This window comes from Oryzias latipes, chromosome 1 (assembly GCF_002234675.1).
Source record: "Oryzias latipes chromosome 1, ASM223467v1".
Classification (NCBI taxonomy): Eukaryota; Metazoa; Chordata; class Actinopteri; order Beloniformes; family Adrianichthyidae; genus Oryzias; species Oryzias latipes.
Genome location: NC_019859.2, coordinates 8404646 through 8424583, shown reverse-complemented (window position 1 = coordinate 8424583; position 19938 = coordinate 8404646). Strand labels below are relative to the sequence as shown.

The following is a 19938-nucleotide window of genomic DNA, read 5'->3' as shown; positions in this document are numbered from 1 at the left end:
GCAGATGGATGGAAGAATAAACCTGAGACCACCATTTTTATTAAGAGAAGGTTTATTCTTCTTGAGATGGCTTCTTTCACTCCTCGCTCAAACCATCCTTTCTCTCTGGCTAGAATTCGGACTTCACTGTCCTCGTACGAGTGGTTTGTGGCCTTCAGGTGGAGATGTACTGCAGACTCAGGTCCACTTGGGTTGGCTCTGCGATGTTGTTAAATAGATATTTTTTGTTAAATGTTTTTTGGTTTCTCCTCATTGCAGTTCTCTTTGCAGTGGATAGAGTACACAACATTACTCTGTTTGTAGCTAGGAATTTTTATACTTTGGATGAACCAGTTTTTGTCAGAGTATTAACTGGTTTGAGATGAACTGGGATGTTATGTTGTCTGAAAATCCTTTTTAGTTTTTCAGACAGGCCTGAGATATGAAATGAGAATTGAAATACTGTTCCTTTTTGGCTCTTGTTCCTTCTTGTCTTGTTTTCTTGTATGTGCGGATCTGGTGAATGCTCAGTTGGGATATCCACAGGTTCGGAGGGCTTGACCGATATGTTGTTCTTCTTTCCAACAGAGCTTGTGGGCACCTCCTGGGCTCTGTGTTGTAAAGTCCTGATCACGTACTGATCAGTACACTATGTAGGGGTTAGGGTGGGAATTTGGACATAGCCTTAATTTCAGAGATTGATGAAAACTGAGCTAGTCAGTGTTGGTGCGACGGCACTTCCTGTCAGGACTCCAAGTGTCGGTGCAGCAAGGCAGACACGACGAAGTTCTGCTTGTGGGTTCCGTCGCAGAACGGTGGCTTGTTGGTAGGTTTGCATCAACACAGCCAGATGGCGCCGCCTTCCTCCTGGACGAAGCGGAGTGGCATAAAAAAACGGCTGGCTTGGGTTTTTTGCGATCCGTCGCAGAAGGGCTGGGAGGCGGACCGGAACCCATCAGAGGACAAACAGGATTTGAACCTGCCGAACTTCCGAGAGGCCCTACCTGCTTCCTGCTGAGTCCACAGCTGCACCACGAGTAACGTTTTCCTCCGGAAAGTTCCACCTTGAAGGGCTTCTTAGAGGGGATGACGGGATCAGGAGGGAGAGTGGACAGGCGGACCTGAGAGCAGCAAGGGATCATTGGAGCAAAGAAGCAGGAATTCTGTTTTTAATATAAATAAAATGTAAAATGTGACTTTCTACATTTTCTGAGAATATCTTACTTCTTTGTTATTATCACCTTCAAGGAGAGGGCGGCGTACCTGTGCTTGGAAAAAAGGAAAAATTGCGCCACTGTTTACTATTATCTATTATTACACAGACTTTGGAACGGCCTAAAACCAATGAATTGGCGCCCCCGCAGCTGCGCTCTCCTGTCTTAGAGAAGGAAAAGAGGCTGCGTGGTGGGCGCAGCCTCGATAAGGCAACACCTGGATCATGGCGGGCCAGGATCAGCTCATGTTAATAATGTCATTAACTAACAATTGTAGATATTTTTATTTTGTGTCTTTTCTGTCGTTTAGTTGGTGTCAGTATTTCACACGAAGACAGCAGGTATTGCAGTAAAACAGCTGGGTTTTGGAGATCATAAATAAACAATCGATCATTTGTTTATTAATGTTTTAGGGGTTTTTTTGGAGGATTTTTCTGTTGATGTTGTACAAAATTAGAAAAATGCCAATTCTTTTTGGAGTAATCCCACGGATGAGTTCTATGATTTAGTTTTTAATGTTTTAGAAGACTTAAAAATTATATTCACAATAACAGGTTTTTAAAAAAATCAAATCCCTCTGATATGTTTCACAAAGACACACAGAGGACGTCACACACCAAGAAATGAACTTATTGTTAAAAAATGATGCCAGGAGTCCAGCGCTAAAAAAAATTACAAAAGAGCAAAGAAAACGGAATGATTTGATTTATTTCTAATTATTTTAATTTCCAGGCTTTGTTTGTTTAGTTCTGCAACATATTCATATTTGTATAATTTTGACAGGATATATTTTTATGGAGAGGAAAATATTATGCGTTATTTAAGGTTTATCTTGAGTTATTCTGGATTAATATTCCTGTCTGTTTTTATTCATATTTATGTTCAAAAAGTTCAGTATTAAAGGTTTAAAAGGTTTTAAAGTTGAGCTTTAGTGTGTTCAATAACTGTTTATCTTGTTCGGCCCAAAACCTAAAGCATGTTTTAAATTTAGGCCCCCTGTGCAACTGAGTTTGCCCCCCCTGTAATACGAGTTATAAAATTCATGCATGATGTGTAAAATGTTTTTTTTTTTTTTTTTTTTAACTTGTCCTGTCCAACAGCTGGGCAGACAGATGAGAGCTGAGGGCCTCTTGTGTTGGACATATTTTACTTTAACAAGAGGGGTTATTAATCTTCAGACAAACCAGAGGTATGTCTGAATAAACCCCTTTTGTAATTGAGGCCAAACTTTATTAATTTCAACCATGTTTGAAAATTTTGGGTGTTGGACCAGACGGAAAAGGAAAGAAGGGAAGAAAAAGGGAGGGATGTTAGAGAGAGAGGGGGGTAGGAGGGTGATAATGGGAGGGGAGGGGGGATGAGACCATGAAGCAGCATAGAGCAGACAAGTTTACTGGTTATTTATCATTACGGTAAGGTTCAAATGTAGTACAAAAAGGGCAGGGCCTGTCCACACACACACTCGAATGTTATCAACACACCTGTTAGCTGCAAAAATGTCCACATGTCGACATGTACACAAAACAGATAGTGTTCACATACGCATACTTATGCCTTTAAACCAACTAGTGTGAAATATTTCAGTCATGCAAACTGTTAGTGCAAAGGTGAGCTAACACCTGTGCTCAGGTGAGTGTTTATGTTCTTCTAAAATGGATGGTGGAACGCGAAAAGAAGGAGGGAGAGTGCCCAGCCATCCCCACCCCAAGACCCCCGCCGCAGCGGCAGTCGGAACCCCCCAACGCCACACGGGAACAGGCAGGGAACAAAATGTTAAAGAAACAGAGACAAAAGAATGTCGTCAAATTTTTATGTGTGTGTGTGTGTGGGGGGGCTATGTTCTTATAATTAATGTCATGTATAATAAAGTTTTTTTTTTTTTTTTACCTAGTGTATCTACCAGACCAGTCACACGCGCGCGCACACACACACACGCACGCACGCACGCACACACACACACACGCGCACACACACACACACACACACACACACACACACACACACACACACACACACCCACACACACACACACACACACACACACACACACACACACACACACACACACACACACACACACACTGAAGGAGGAGGTAAGAATTTGTGCCCTGTCAGGGCTACCCCACTTTGGTGGGACGCAACCTGAATATATATATATATAGATCTACCAGAAAATAAAAGATCAATGTTAAAAAAAAGAAAAACTAGCGTAGATAAGTTTGAAAATATCGCATAACGACCCAAATCCTAAAAAAAAATCACGTTGCTGTCCGGACGATATTTAGTGTTGGACCACCATCTGCTCAAAACTTTTTAAAATTTTTTTGTTATTGAACTTCAATCAAACATATACACATAGTTACAACAGAAAGAAATAAAGAGGAACTAGATACAAATAAAAAGTAATAATCATAACATTAAAATTGTAGTTTACAAAACTAGGGATTGTTATACAACATGTAATCTTCAATGAAAGTAGACAGTTTTATTGCATTTTTGTTTTTTATTAATTTCAGAGATTTAAAATATAAACTGATCTCTTTATGAAATGTATTGAATAATGGTTTGATTTTTAAAAATCTGCTCTTATGAATGAAAAATGTCTCAGATATTAAAGTATTGAATGTCAAATCAAATAGATTATCACCAGAAACTACTCCAAATAATATGATGTGCTTTTGTAAATGAATAGAAATAGGAAAAGGAAACTTTGAAGAGCACCAAGAAAAAAAAAAATCCTCCCAAAAACTGTTAACATATATCCATTCAAAAAACAGATGATCAAGCTTTTATATATTTATGTCACAAAAAGAACAGTTATTTTCTGGAAAACCAAAATGTATATGTAGTAATTCCTTTGTCTGAAACAAATGTGTTCAACCGTGTCAAAGGCTTTAAAGAAATCTAAAAATAAAATGAAGCCATCATCTTTAATTAATTGTTTATAGTCAATCAAATTAAGAACTAACCGGACATTATTATGAATTGATCGTCCTTTTAAAAACCCTGATTGTGTGTCTGAGATGATCTGATTCAGTCTTGTTTTTAATCTAAAGGCATAAATGTTGGTTAGAATTTTATAATCACAAATAGGGATATTGGCCTCAAATTATCAATTAGTCTGGCGTCTTTCCCAGGTTTAGGAATCAGGGTAATGACGCCCTGCTTCATGGTGGTTGGAAGGATGTTCAACTCAGAAATTTCCTTTATGACCAACAAAAACTGCTCTTTCAAGTGTTCCCAAAAATGTCTGTAAAAGTTCACGGTAAGTGACTTCACATCATTTTTTAAAGTTTTCATCCACTTTAGGAGCCAAATCCTTAATGTGATTAAAAAAGCGATCAGCATCCTGTGATGAATAAGAACAAAAGTGCAGCCCACTGTAAAATTTCTATGTTAATTTCCTCCGTATTTGTACTTTCCCTGCCATTAGTTAGCAATCTGTTATAGGCATTCTTCTCTTGTTGCCTTTTTTCCAGTCTACAAAAGTAAGCTGAACTTTTTTCTCCCTCTTCAACCCATTTAGCTCTAGATCTAATAAAAGCACATTTGGCTTTGGAAATGTACATCTTGTTCAGTGAGGTTTGCAGTAATGCAAGTCTCTGTTCCTCACCTTCACTCAATAGAGATTTACAACAAATAAGAGTTATTTTCTCTGATCATTTCCATTTCTTTTTGTTGACCATCTCTGCTCAATCTTTTGCTGTGAGTTATTGAAATCTGTCTTGCTTTGAATTTGAAAAACTCCCATGTGTCGCTCTGAGTGGTGAACTGTTGTTAGTTATCCTTTGAATTTCATTTATAATCACCTGAGAATAAACTTCATTCTCTAATAGACTAGAGTTGAACTTCCCGTGACCTTTGTTTTTAGGATAATTGCAAGGTTGAATAATGAGCTTGATCATAGAGTGGTCGGTTAATGGTGCAAGGGAAATATGAGCTATTGGTGTAAAATTCTGTTGATTTTCATATGTCAACCAAAAATCCAACCTAGATTTAGCAGATCCATCTGGTTTAAAGTGAACGCTTGAGCATCAGGATTATCATGGCGCCAGACATCGGAAATATTTAAATCTCTACATAAATGAAGAAGAACTGGATTATAATGATGGTTTTGAAACGCTGAAGGAAATCTGTGAAGGTATTCATCTTCCATCATATTAAAATCACCTCCAATGATGAGGTTACTGTTAGGATATCTTTGGTTTGGTTCTTTAAGAGTTTGTAAAGTCTAAAAACATGATTTTGTTTTGTGCTGCAGAGTTGTATCCATATACATTTCCCAGAATAACAAATTTATCATCTTTCATAAAAACACAAATTAACCAGTGACCAGAACCGTCTCTTTTTATAACTAAAAGCTTGCCAGAAAAATTATTTAGTAAGATAGCGACCCCTGCTGACCGGTTGGTGCCATGAGAAAAAAAAGGATTTTATCTCCCCACTGATTGGACCAAAACTTCTCATCATTCTCATTAGAGTGAGTTTCTTGTAGACAACAACATTGAACTTTTTGGCTTTTGCAAAACAAGAAAAGTGATTTTCTTTTACCATAATCCCTAATACCCCCAGAATTTAGTGAAATAAAAGACCACACAGAACTTAAAGACATAAAGAAAACAGAAAAAAGGAAGTAAACAACAAAAAAAGAGAACATTTAGGATAAAAGAAGCTGGTTTCTTAAATAAAGGGTTAGCTGCGCCCCTAACTATTTACTAAATATGAAACTGAGAATTTTACCTGGAAAACAATAGAAATTGTTTTTACAAATTATGGAAACATACTGATTAAAACCTTTCACAGCTTAGAAAAAATCCTTCTTGTTAAAATGTAAAAAATATAAAGGATAAAATACTTAACTTAGATTTGCTCTATTATGTAAACAAAGTGACTTAAATATTAAACCTTAGAAATAAATAATTTAAATAAAAACCTATGAACTCAATAGCGCGAAATATGTATGTCACCTCCTTGTAAATATTTCACTCCACAGTGACCCTAGTCCCGTTGATGTATCCCACATGGTCCCTCTGTAGTAGACGTTCTTCCCTTCTGCTCCATCTTGGGCCAGATGGCCGCTCGAGCTTCTCGGTCTGCTTTATTGAAGTCCTCCTTGAAGTGGATCCCCAGGTCTTTGCAGGTCTGGCAGTTCTTGGTGATCTTCCAGAAAGCATCTCGAACAGCAGGATCACCTGGTGATGTCTTCCTCCCTCCCTCCTCTCCAGTCGATGAACCGTGTCCACCGTCGTGTCCATCACGTCTGCCCATTGTGGTGCGATTTTTGGACAAGATTCCAACCACATGTTCTCTGATGTTCTCAACATCTTTTTTTCCAGACCATGAATTTTCAAGTTCCATCTTCGTTTGTATCTTTCCAGATCTGCAACTTTTTCCTTCAGTTCTTGGTTCTCCTTCACAATCCTGGGGATTCCTCTTTCCATCGTTGCGATCTTTGTCTTGCAGTCCTTTATTTCAGCCGCGTGATGATCGCCACCATTATTGTGTTTTCACGCAGCTGACTTCCGAAGTCCTCTATTTTGGACGTTAGTCTTTCGATTGCAGCCAAAACAGCATCATCAGATCTGGAAGTTGACTCCTGTCCCGCTTTTCCCTTCAAAGATGGTCCCGTGGATTTTGTGGGAGTTGTTGGTGCTTTTCTTTTCATGCTGGAAGCGACGTCCATCTGACTATAGTCATGCTCGCACATGGTTGACGGCAGCATTGTAGCTTGCTTCGGACTTGTTTTCTTTGACGCCATTTGAGCAAAAAGATAAACTCACCAAGATGTTTCTTCCAAACAAATACAGTCAACGCGCAACTGGTTTCTATTCAAACCGTTCTCTCTCAGTTTTCAATTTCTGACATTTACCGTGCAAATCGGGGCAAAAGGCGCGAGTTTAGCGAGAGACGTCCGCTCAGTCCGCCATACCAGCCGGAACTTTTAACTACAGACGTTAAAAAAAAACACGATTTTGTACCTAAAAATAAAAACAACGTAAAGTTATTTTCATCACATCACTAGTTACCGTTTAAACTTCCCGCCCGGTCTCTCCGCAGGTGCATTCCTTCACGGCAGTATGTTCTGATTAACACGGGTCTTTTCTTTAACTGACATGCGCACTTTTACCTTGAACGCCGTAGCTCCTCGCGCTTGTTTCTGGGTGACAGCTTGGTCGCGAGCTTGTTCACGTTCGTTGTCGTGCTGAAGCTGCATAAATCTGTCGCGCGTGCACTGTGAAGTCTCAACTTGGGTTAATTTTAAAAACGCAAGCAAAGATAAACAAACTAATAAAAAATGTCAATACGAACTTAATAAATACCAACCTTGAAGTAAAGAGGAAATAATAGTTTTTACCGGAGAGCTGAGCGATAATTGGAAGAATGTGGTGGTCACGTGGTAAAATCAAGTAAAAACAATCAGAGTGGATATTTCCAAATACAGAGTTGACAGTAAAGATGATAACTCAGCAGGGGTGGGGAGAGTTTTTAAAGATTTTAGTTGAAATTAGGATTACTTTAAAATAATACGGTGGAAGTTCTTGTCATCGCACCCCTCAAAACAAAATATTACTCATGTAACTCAATAAGAGTTCCTGTTTTTCAAAGTAAATGCAAGAAATCTGATTTAAATGTATTCGCTATAGACTCATCTCTGCTCGCTGTCCCTTCACGGTTTCACTTGAGGTTCTGTCATTTACACACAGACACTAGGCTCCTCCATCTGCTCCCACAACAAATCAGTGTCGTCTGCAAACATAAGCTTTTTTTGGTTGCTTGCCTGCAGTTGTCTAACACAAACCAGCAGATGGTTGTATTGTTCCCTCTTTTTTTAATACAACTGCCTGACGCAGCAAACCTTTAAGATAAATTAAATTATTTTTGCCTTCTTTGTTCACAAACACTAACAGTGTATTATGTAAATGTCCCATATTGTTCTATTTAGTCCTTTGAGTGAAACAATACTTAGATTTATGTGAACTCATGCCCATTATGACTAGAAGCCATTTCTTACCTATATTTATGAAATGCCTTTATTTCAAAATAAAACATTTTAGGAAATATATGAAAAAAAAGCTAGGCTACTCTTTATAATTGACTGTATTGTCAAATAGGAAAGAAATTTCAAGCCATTTTTATCCTATTTTTTCTTTAATTTGAATGAATTCAGAAATCATTTACTATTTAAAAAAAACCTTCATAAATAGGATTACATAAAACTTTCAATATTGACAGTTCAAAGTAGATTATTGCAATACGATCTCTTGACATTTATGCAAGTATATGCACATGCAGCAGCCTTCTCACCACAGTGATTATATACTCTATGAAAAGTCATCTGATGGTCAGATTAAAACCACAATAATATCATATGGACAGTTTGGCAGAGATAATACAAAAAAATTATTTTATGCTTTACAGTCAATAATTTGGTTAAAAAGTACTTTTTTTCCTGTTTCTTTCTTGATACAAAGCACCACCAGATTGATGTTAAACTGCCACCACTTATTTTGTTTTTATTGTAGGAGTCATTTTCTTTTAATACACCAGCAAAGAAGATGTCGTTTGCCCTGGCAGGTCCACCGCCGGCAGCGCCGCTCACTTAAACAGGCCTTTCAGCGCCCCCACCGCGTCCCTGTAGATGACCTTTAGGTGGGAGCCGTCGCAGTACGGCGCGTTTTTGGTTTGCTTACAGGCGCAGAGGAAGACAGTCCCATCCTTATCGGGGCTGAAGCGCAGAGGGGAAATGCTTGGCGCCTGTTTCAGATGAGCCCCATCACAGAACGGCTGCGAGAGACAAAAAAAAATTGGTAAAAACTCTGATGGCTGGAAGAAATTAGTTAGCTCCTAAACTGCTAGCCTCTTATAAATTACCGTTCCTTTTATTGTCTTTTTGGCATTTCATTTCAGCATTGTTCAGCATCTTTTAAAAGATCTTTTTAGCTGTTAGCTAGTTCAGTAATTTTTTACAGCATTTTTCTGCTGTTTTAGTTTTCTTGGTCTTCCTAAATTATTTTTGGTTATTTTTATTTTTTAAAGACCTTCTAAGGCATCTTTAACGTGTTTAGTGTTATTGTGCTTGATTGCAGAATAATGCTAAACACACAAGCTATTGCTATTTTAACATTTAGCTGTTTGATTAGCATCTTTTATAATATTTTATTTTTTTTATTTATAAGTTTATTTTTTCCAATTCTCATACTTTTTCTTTGATACTTTAAACATTGCATTTAAATAAGCTTTTATCTGGTAAATAATTCAGTTTTCTGTTAACTATTTAGCCAACAAGCACACTATTTAGCTAAATTCAAGTTAGCTAGTTTATTTACTTTTTTCTTAACTCTATATTTCTATAGTCTCTGTTAACTCTTTTTTTTGTTTGTTATATCAATCATTTATTTGGACATTCTTAGAAAGAAATCTTGTTCTGAAAATGCTAAAATCTGTATAAATTGCTGAACAGCTAGCTTGTTTTTTTACTGCACATGTTCTTACCGTGTAGCAATAGCTTCTTAATGATGTGATATTTATGCCACCACATTGCAAAGAAAACTTTCTAAGTTGCAAATGAAAATATTAAATATTTGCTTTTTTTTTTTCTTTAAAATTTTCTTTTTGCCTTCAAAAACTTCTTTTTTTGCTTAAAATAATATTTTAGTGTTTGGAACAAGTCATCTGCGTTTGATTTTGCTCGCATAAGTTTTAAGCCAAAAGAAAAAATTTGAAAGCAAAAAGAGAAAAATTGAAAGCAAAGAAAAATATTTGAAAGCAAATATTTAATATTTTCATTTGCAACTTAGAAAGTTTTCTTTGCAATGTGGTGGCATAAATATCACTTCATCCCTCTCTAACTACAAACATCTGCGCAGTTAATCTGCAAAACTCATTTGATGGAAAACAGCTGTCATTGTTAACATACGGATAGGAAGTTTACTCAGCGTTACCACACGATGTGACAAATGTTGGAAAAAGACCCTCAAAGCAGTTGGGATTTAGAGACGTCATCAAACGGGGGGACATCACAGTGAAGGTTTCGGGCAGCAGCAATAGCTCACCTGTTTCTTGCTGTAACCACACGCACACCAGGCGTAGCGTTTCCCTGCAGAAAGCTTTACTCTGCAGGGCAGCCGGGCTGCTGAGACGGCCTCAGAGGACTGAGGGCGCCACTGAACCTGAAGGACAAACAACAACTTCACCCTCTGTGTGAAACTCCCAAACCGCAGCAAGACGAAGAGCACTGTGGGAAACCCCCATCACCGCACCGACGGCCAGTTCAAGCTAACTGCAGCGGCATTCCGAGTGCAGCTCAGATCTGTTTTTTGTGTTATTGTGCTCAGCATGTAGAGCCGTCATCCATCTTTTGGAGTGACTTTACCACCTCGGAGAGCGGACATGAAACCTGACGCATGGCGTGCTGCTTCAACATTTTGACCAGACGTGTGACCTTTGACATTATAAATTCCCTTCAGGTCATTTACGAAGCACCACCTAAATCTGATGTGGCGTCCCAGGGCAAAACATTAAAAGGCTTAAAATCATAAATACGTCAGGAATTTGTGGGCGGGGCCATTACTGTAGGTGGGGCAGACAGGTTTTAGTCATGTGACTAAAAACCAATAAAGAATAATGGAATAAAATATAGAAACATAAAGGTATTTGTATTTTTGATACTGTTGTATTTTGGAGGTTAAAGAGAAAGAAAATCCTCAAGGTAAATCAAAGGTGGGCGCTAACTGCTAATGCTAGCTCCAAAACAGGTAGAATATTGTGGGCGGGGTTTCTTCTCTTTAACAAATTAGATTTGAATGCAAATAAATCTTGTTTAAAATATCAGCTAAGATGGACCGACTGATAAGACAAGGCCCCTCTGGCACCTAAAATGAAATAATTATTGTCCAACTTTCCGATAATGAGGAATTAATGGAATATGCATTCTGCTAAAATGTTATAGATGTGCTACCATGAGGACGTTTAAATGAACAAATAAACTTCTCATTCTTCTCCGTCTTGAGAAATTAAAGCATCAGACACAAAAACCATCTATTTTTGAAAAAAAATAATTATGGGCAACAGCCTCTTTTTCCCTCCAGGGGGCGCTCCACTTAAGTCTATGACATGACGGAAGAAGTTTGTATAACAAGCAAGAAAAGAAAATATCCTCGGCTATGTTTTTCCTGTTGAAACATTTTACTTTTTTAGGCCCAAAATACAAAAAAAACAGCTGGTCATCGGCAACAGTTGGCAGTTTCTGTCAGATGACACTGATGTTCTGAGAAAGTTCTGGAGACGCTTGAAGGGTTAAGACCGGAACAATATGGCAGCGAAGCCAACAAGCTGATTCCCGTCAATGCTAAACACTCCCAGTCCTTTCTTCTCCACACAAAGCTTGAATGTTTGTACACGTGTCGCTGATGAAACCAGAAATGCTTCTCCTCTATTTGCCTAAAAGGTCATACGTTTTGTTGGATCTTGACAGCTTCTTTTGCAGTGAAAGCCGATTCTTTTGGTTAGTTTGTGTCTTCATCCGTTCTTAGCAGACAGCCTGCATGAAGGTGGTAGTAGTCGTCGTGTGCTGTGGAACCCGTGGAGTCATTTTTCTGCTATAAATCACAAGACTTATTTCTCCACAAGACTTCAAGTTTTAATCCTAAACAATAATATTTAAAACTTAATGCAAAGTGTCTTAAGGCAGACAGAACTGACAAAAAGTTGAGTTCTTCCTCAAGATGGCAGCTTATGTCTATAAGAATAAATTATTTTAATATATATATATAAAAAAAAAAACGCCCCTCTCACCCTCCGTGGGTGGTTTCTCCTCCAAGCTCGGGTCCTCTACCAGAGGCCTGGGAGCTTTTTTATTTATTTTTATATATATATATATATATATATATATATATATATATATATATATATATATATATATATATATATATATATATATATATATATATATATATATATATATATATATATATATATATATATATATATATATATATATATATATATGTATATGACTTATCCAACTTAAATGAATTACTTTAATTGTAACACGTAATTTAAAATAATATTACTCAAATACTCAAATTTACATATTTATCTAATTAAATGTCGTATTACTCTAATTCAATTAAATGTTTTTCAATCTTAATTTATTGTACTTCTTGAACTCTCTTATGTCTAATTTTGAAGCTGCAGATATACTCATTTTTATAACAATAAAATGAATGAAACAAAAGTGATTTACAACATTAGACATGTTAGCTTCCAATATTTTTCTGACTTTCTCCTCTAACCAGTAGGGCTGCTATATAAACTCATCATCCTCTCCCTCCCTCTCACTCATGGTGCAGAAAGAATTAAACATTACAGGACAAATAGCTAGGCCATTCACAGTAAAACAGCTAAACACATTTGGTCAAAAAGCCCACACTTAAACCCAAATCCGTCCAGACAGGCAAAGGGAATGGTATCCCACAATTCCCTGCGGTGGCGATCTAACAGCAGCACCAATGTTACACCTACTTACCGTAATTGAATTAATTTGAATGAAAGTAAAATAACTGTCTGATAACTACGTGTTGTTTTTAAGCTAACTTAACTAAAAAAAAAAGATTTATCTTAACTGAAGCAAATAATTCAGTTAGATCAAAGTAAAAAAGTTTACAACATCCATATGTGGTCTTATCACCCTCTCATGGTGGAAAAAGTATTATCTGAGCTTCTTCATCCACTAAATCATCTTCAAATGGACACGCCATGCTTCTTCACCTCTCTGAAAACAAACTAATCTTCAACTAAACCCGCTCCAGACAAGGTTATGTTCAGAGCATGAGTTGCTATGGCAACTTGACATACAATGAAATATACCTCCATTTCTGGAACCGAAAGCTGAGGTTATCCACTTTCTTAGCCTGAAACTTACCGTGGGAGCTAGCATAACCTGCTTTCTGGAATACCCCCCTGTTCTACAAGACACAGTGTTATCTTTGGACTTGTTAGTGAATTGTGACTGTGAAGGTGGCCATTTTCCATTACGCCTCCGGGTGACAGAATGACCGCTAATTATGAATGAGCACTGATTCTCTTTCAGTGAAGGTTCGTGCTGAAGGTGATCGAAGGAAGAGTCATTCAGTTTCATGATGAAAAAAGGCACAAAAATTAATATGATGACTCAGTATTCACGCTAAAATCTTCACAGTGTTTTAGCAGTAAATAAACCGCGTGGAATCACGGAATTCGGTCGCGCGGACTCACCGCACAGGCGGAAGCGGGCTGCAGCAACTGTGGACCTCTGGAAGTCTGCAAACAACCGAGCTGGAGCGCAGAAATCCACCGGAAAGAGCTCATTGTGACGTCAGGCGCGCGAACGGATCCGGGATGCTTTTATTTATTTATTTTTTAATTTTCCGTGTGCCAGGAACCGCCAGGTGAACTCAGGTGTCTTCTTCCGCCTGAAGGAGTCCCAGCGACAAAAGTTAGAACTCCTTCCAATATGGCTGCTGCAGCGGCGTCGCTGATTGGACGAAGCTCCCGGGTGGCCCCGCCCTTTCGCCCTCGTGCCCTTTGACTCAAACAACATAAACATTGAAGTTGAAGAAATATTTATAATCATTCTAAACCCACAAAATGGAAAAATGTTACTATTAAATTTAGAAAATTGGTTATAGGGGTAAAGTAGCTGTTAAGCAAAACATTTTTTATTTAAAAACATTTTTTATCTTCATTTTGGCCAATAGTAGAGACATGTTCCATTTTCATAGTTCCTGGTCACCCTAAATCTCTTAAAATCAACAATTAAATGTAAAATACATACATTAAACTGAAATAAAACATAAAATCCAATATTTGTAACTGTATAAATGTAGTTAGAGCCAAATTAATAAAAAAAAAGAAGAGAAAGAAAGGCCCAGCCAACAAGTGGGAACTTGAGAAAAAAACAACCCTCCACTCTAAAAAGAAATGAAAGGGTGTGGAGTGGACTATTCATTAGGCCACCAAGAAAGTCTGTAGTCAGAGACATGCTCAACCAGGTAGAGCTAAGAAACACTGGTAAGACGATTACCTCCCAGATGAGCTGAAAAACCGTGGTGCGTCTACAGCAGTGTTTTTCACTGCAATTTCCCACGGCACACTAGTGTGCCGTGGGAAATTGCCCTCATTAACTGATCTAAAAACATTTCCCATCTCCAGGATTTCAGCTCTGTGTTCATCCAAACAGGTCCTGATAAAACACTGAGGAGTTAGGAATATAAAAGATCATAAAATACTTACTCTTTGCGTTTATTTTATTTTATTAAAAGACAATGTGATAAGAATGACGTTACCGCGATTCAGCTACAGCTCCTGCTGTATTTTGGAAAAGTCCCGCCGCTTTAACTGTCTCCACCAATCATTCTTGGGGGGCTTAATCACATGTCATCAGTCTGACCAATCAGAAGTGGTTAAAGTCTTCACTTCCTTGTCCCGATTTAGCTCGTAAAGTCGCTCAGTTCTAACAAAAATACCAGCTAGAGCTTGTCTTTAGTGGTGTAGCTTTCCACAGAATCTGGGATCAGACCTTGGAACAAGTGAACAAAACAATGAGGCTCCAAAAACCGATCTCCGGCCGTTTTATGCACTACATCTCCCATGATACATTGGGTTGTGAGAGTGACAGCGCACAAGGAGATCTGTCGTTAAACGTCTTGAAACCAACGAACACACTTCAAACAGTTTTTAAACCTTCTAACTTAACTTTTATTGCATCTTTTAGAAAAAAACAGCTGCAGTTTCCAGCTTTTTCTGTAACAATTATCTCAAAAATGCATGTGAGATTGTGGAGGGGCTGTAGATCAATACATCAATACACTATGAGTTTCTCCTTTTTTTTTTTAATTTTTGGATGCTGGTGTGCCGCGGGATTTTTTTTAAGGTTAAAGTGTGCCGTGGCTCAGAAAAGGTTGAAAAACACTGGTCTACAGCGTAAACACAGAAGAAGTGATGCGTTATAACTGATTTCTAAAAGATAAGCCTACACTTTTTTATCCTCACATAGGGTTTTATGTCCATATATCAGAATTTTTCAAATTCTGCATCCACATTGGTCATCTAACTAAGCATTCATGGGGGAATAGGCCTTCTCCAGGGCTGGGTTTTGGTGATATCAGATTCTGTCAAGGTAGCAATTACCACAAAGTTAAAAACTGACACTAAATTGAAGTAAATCAACAAGAAGTTTTGGTAAAATTCAATACATTTGTTAAATAAGGAGGAAATAGAGCAAAGGTATATATAAAAAGCGAACCTTAGCTCAAAAATATACCAGAAAACATGTTCACATCAGTTTTTATTACTTGTAATGACAAAGATTATGACAGGGGTTTCATCAGCCCCAGCCATTTGGTTGTTGTCATGGCAACCATATATCATGTGTGTGTGTCTGCATAGCAAATTTGACGACTTTTAGCTCAGTATTTTTGCCCGATAGAAGATAGTCCAAGAAGAATAATCCTATTAATCCCAACTATAAGGAAATATATTAATTTTAGGAAGCATTAATTGTTTTAACCATTAATAACAGTTTGTTTTCTCCTTTCTTTAAAAGTCTATTTTTGTCACAAGTTCTTAAAAATGTATGTTTTAATTTGAAGTCAATCAATGTCCACAACAAAATGTGAAACAACTCAGTAAAATACATTTATTGACAAAAAGAGTCATCATAATCCATCCTTTTAACTTTACACACAAAAAATATCAAAATACTTTACAGGGCTTTTAATAGGAATATTGTCAAATTTGATTCAATTCATTCTTTCACACAAATACACTGTACAATGACAACGTGCTTGTCCTTTCTAAGCTTCAGTGCTCCTTCCGTTTTGTCTTTTTCTTTCAGGGAACAATGCATTTAAAGTGATGCATAGTCATTATTACTTGGTGTTCAGCGGTAAAATCGAGAGACGCCACTGCATTTCATGCAATCCTTATCCTATAATTGAAGTCTCCCTCCAAACCAGGTGCTTAAATGAAAAAAAGAATAACACGGTACAACATTCATAACATGGATTATCTTGGTTACCCAAACCTCAAAGCTTAAAAAAATGTATTACACAAACATTTGAAAGTATACAAACAATATTCTGAAAAAATGTATAAAAAACAAAAAGAATTACAATTGGGCCCATAGCGCCCCAGTGCAACACACTACAGGAATCCGTCGCTCCGCTCTTTAGCCAATGGAGTCACCAAGCTCTGCAGCGGGTGAGTTACATCTGGGGTCATCACAAATGGCCCCCTTTGGAGTCACTTCAGCGCATTGGCTCATATCTTTGCTCATATTTCCACTGAGGAGTACGGTTTGGTTCATTTCAGCGTTTGGGTTATAAAACGTTGTAAAAGGGTGGAGAGATTCAGCTTTCTGGAACATTTCTGTTTGGTAAAAAGATAAGTGCTACAAAGAAGAGACAAAAAAAAGGAAGTGTTCCAGTGTTTCTCTTTCTGCCCTGTCAGTTTATCTTCAAGTTGTTGAACATTTGTGGAGAAAACATAACATCCGCTTATATGCAGATGATGCAGTGCTGAGTTGGCTTGTTTGTCCTGCGATCTTGTAGCTTGCATGACGGTCAAGATAGGTAGCTTTTTAAAAATTGCACTTTACATATTTGTGGGTAACAGATTATGTTTGACTGAGGGAGTAATGCAGCTTAGAAGTCAATTTTGAGTTATCGGGCATAAAGAGAATAAAATAACAATTAGCCACACCAGACTGCTTAAGTTCTTAGCACAAAAACTGTACTGTTAAAAAAGGACATGAAACCATCATGCAGAGTAACATTGACCTCAGATGAACCATGCTAATGCTGGTGCAGCGTGTTAGCATCCTGACTGGTATAGTAATGCAAAAATAAAAAGAGTTTGTATGCTAATGCTAATACTAGGATGCTACACTTATGACTGCTAACAACACTTGAGCAATACTATAATGCTAACTCAAAATTAGCACACTTCATAAAATGCTAACTTGACTAATTGTTAGCATGCCATCTAAAAGAGGCATATCAACATTAATGTTAACATGCTACAACAGATGCCACCTGATAACATTACTGTCAGTTATTGCATGCTAAGTTTGATGTAATGCTAACATGTTTCCATGACTAATAGTAATGTAGGATACGGTTAGTACTTTAAAGTATATGTGGTATACATTTATCACCATAGACCAGGGATGGGCAAACTACGGCCCGGGGGCCACATACGGCCCATCAAGCCATTTAATCTGGCCCGCCAAACTGGAATAAATCATATTGATAGTCCTTATTAATGTTTTATCTTCCCTGTAATTTTGTTGTCTACCCAAAGATGGTGCACTACAAATAAATTGAAATCAATTTATTATTGTCTGGGAGCAGAAAGATATTCTGCATTCATGTGATGTTGGAAGATTTTTTTTTTGTTTAAGTGAGTTTCCCGAGTTGGAAAATCATTTTTTCCTTTTTCTTTCTCTTATGAGGTGGATTACCACGCCTCTGGTTCGGCCCTTGTAACCAATTTTAGAACCCTTTGTGGCCCGAGAATAAAAAGGTTTGCCCACTCCTGCCATAGACACTTACATATTATGCAGCTGATAGGATTACTACCTAAAGTGGCATGCTAATGCTAATGTTGGTGTTAGCATAAGCACTAGCACCGCCACAGTATTAGCATGCTGCGTCTACCGCATTATTTCCCTTCCCATCTCAGTATTTGGCAGTGTATTTACAGGAAAGGTGATCATAAACTGGAGATATCTTATTTCGAAAATTTGCAAACTCAGTGCAGAACTGCAAACCAAACCGAACAATTCTAAACCAAACCGTTCTCTCAGTGGAAATATGGCTTTCTAAATTTTATTTTAGCTAAATTAACATTCCCCACCTGTCACTGCTACAGTATTTTTCACCAACTAGTGAGCTGCTTGAAGTTTACAACTGTTGAGTAAATAAGCTGCTAACAAAAAGAAAGAAACGACTACATATCACATGTTTGGGACAAGCAGTTCAAGAAAATACCTCTACAGACCTGTGAGAACTCTGCTGGCAGGAAATAAATAGTGAACATTTGTTGGTAAAAACAGGAGGGAGAAGCAAAGCATGTCGCCGTCTTTCAAGTGCTGGCAACAGGGACACTACATCTGAAACGCCGCTGCAGCACGATAATAACAACGGTTCTTTGAACATTTTCTACAAATCGTCATTTCTCTGAAGCACAAACGACTAAAGAGTCCCGACACAAAAGTTACCATAGAAAACAGCTCGACACTTGAGTCACCACGGTACGGTTATTCACACGCTTGTTCTTCAGTCTGCTATAAAAGTATAAACGACTTTAAGAAGAGTGCTTTCATTGAATAAGGAACCCCTCCATGTGCCCGAGTAAAAAACAGGAAGAAAGAAAGAGGACAGAGGGTTTTTCTCTGTAGGTCTACCATTTTTAAGGCATTTTCTATCCAGTATTGCTAAAAGAACAACTAGTTACATCATCCATGTATGAAAGCAACAACAACAACAAAAACAAAACAACCTTCAGGACCGAGTGCAAATTACTCAACTCAAAAACCTGTAGTCCCTATCGGCCTACAAAATAAGAAGCTTTCTTTATAATCGCTCTGTTAGCTACAGACATGCAAAGTGCGCACTTGTTCAGGACGGTTCCTATTTTACGTCTTAACAGTTTGGTTTCGTCTGCTTAATCTCGACAGCAACTGGATAAAAAGTCTGAAGAAGCTCTGGAGGCGGCTCGGGTTGAAGACCGCAGCTTGGCGTGAGCGCCGCGAGTGCTGGCGTGCGTCTTATCCACTGAAGGCTATTGTGGTAATGAGACAAGAGAGAAAGTCTGAGGTATCAGCTAGATTGGGGATCAGACGCCTCAGAGCACATCAGGAGCTCAGGGGGCGAGGCTGGAGAGAATCTGGATGATGGGAGGAGTGGGGGAACACAGAGGGAAGACTAAAGATCGCGGAAGACGCTTGAGGTGGAGAGTTTTCCTCACTGGATAACCTGGGATGATCAGACGCCGCTTTAGAAAAACCTGAGAGGTTTCCTAAAAACTTTCTGAAAAAGATCGTCTGTTTTTGAAGCAGGACTGAAGGAGAAAAACCAAGAAATCCTCAAAGAAAAAATAAAAAAATAAAGATAATATGGCGGATCTCCCAGAGAAAACCCAGCAGTTTTTGCTCTTTTTTGCAGTTAAGAGGAGATTTTTTGCTCAAAACCTGTAGAAGATTTTCAAATCTACAATTACCAGTTCCCAGACGTTTAACAGCTCATATTTATATATCTAAACTTTTATTTTCTCAAAAGTTAATTTATGGTCACTTTCTTCACTCATGTGTTCATTTCCACCTAAGAGAAATTTGACCATGCACTTTCAAAATAAGATATATTTATATTTTGTTCTAATAAAAGACAAACATCATTTTATATAGGATAAGGCTTCCAGAGAAAGAAGTCTGTGGCCTCTGGGTAATTTTTCCACCAAAAACATTCAGGATGGTCTTAATGTTCTCTTGTTGAAAGTTTTCATTTAATGACAAAATATTTCCTCTCAGAAAAAAAAGAGTAACATGAATCAATATTTTTGAGGTCTTTTTAAAGATCTGAGGTCCAAAGCAACCAAACAATGTTTTTCTCGTCTAGTGTCTCTAACGAAAAGCCATTTTTCCAATAATCCTTTGCAACTAGGCCTGCACAATATACCGCAAATTTATCGTTATCGCAATATCCAG

The 19938-nt window shown here is 37.8% G+C and overlaps 1 protein-coding gene across 1 annotated transcript; it reads right to left on the bottom strand.

Moving 5' to 3' along the window:
* Positions 1-8203: 8203 nt before the first annotated feature.
* Positions 8204-13704, bottom strand: cisd3 (CDGSH iron sulfur domain 3). Its single transcript, XM_004065668.4, has 3 exons — positions 13449-13704; positions 10247-10363; positions 8204-8978 (listed from the first exon to the last, which is right to left on the bottom strand). Exons 1-3 carry the CDS (start codon positions 13539-13541, stop codon positions 8790-8792), a joined length of 399 nt encoding a protein of 132 aa, XP_004065716.1. The 5' UTR covers positions 13542-13704; the 3' UTR covers positions 8204-8789.
* Positions 13705-19938: the final 6234 nt, after the last annotated feature.

Coding starts and splice junctions, on each gene's coding strand:
- cisd3 (XM_004065668.4), bottom strand. CDS start 13,541: ATGAGCTCTTTCCGGTGGATTTCTGCGCTCCAGCTCGGTTGTTTGCAG. Junction 10,364..13,448: donor AGCCCGCTTCCGCCTGTGCG/GTGAGTCCGCGC, acceptor TTTGTCCTTCAG/GTTCAGTGGCGCCCTCAGTC. Junction 8,979..10,246: donor GTGGTTACAGCAAGAAACAG/GTGAGCTATTGC, acceptor TGTCTCTCGCAG/CCGTTCTGTGATGGGGCTCA.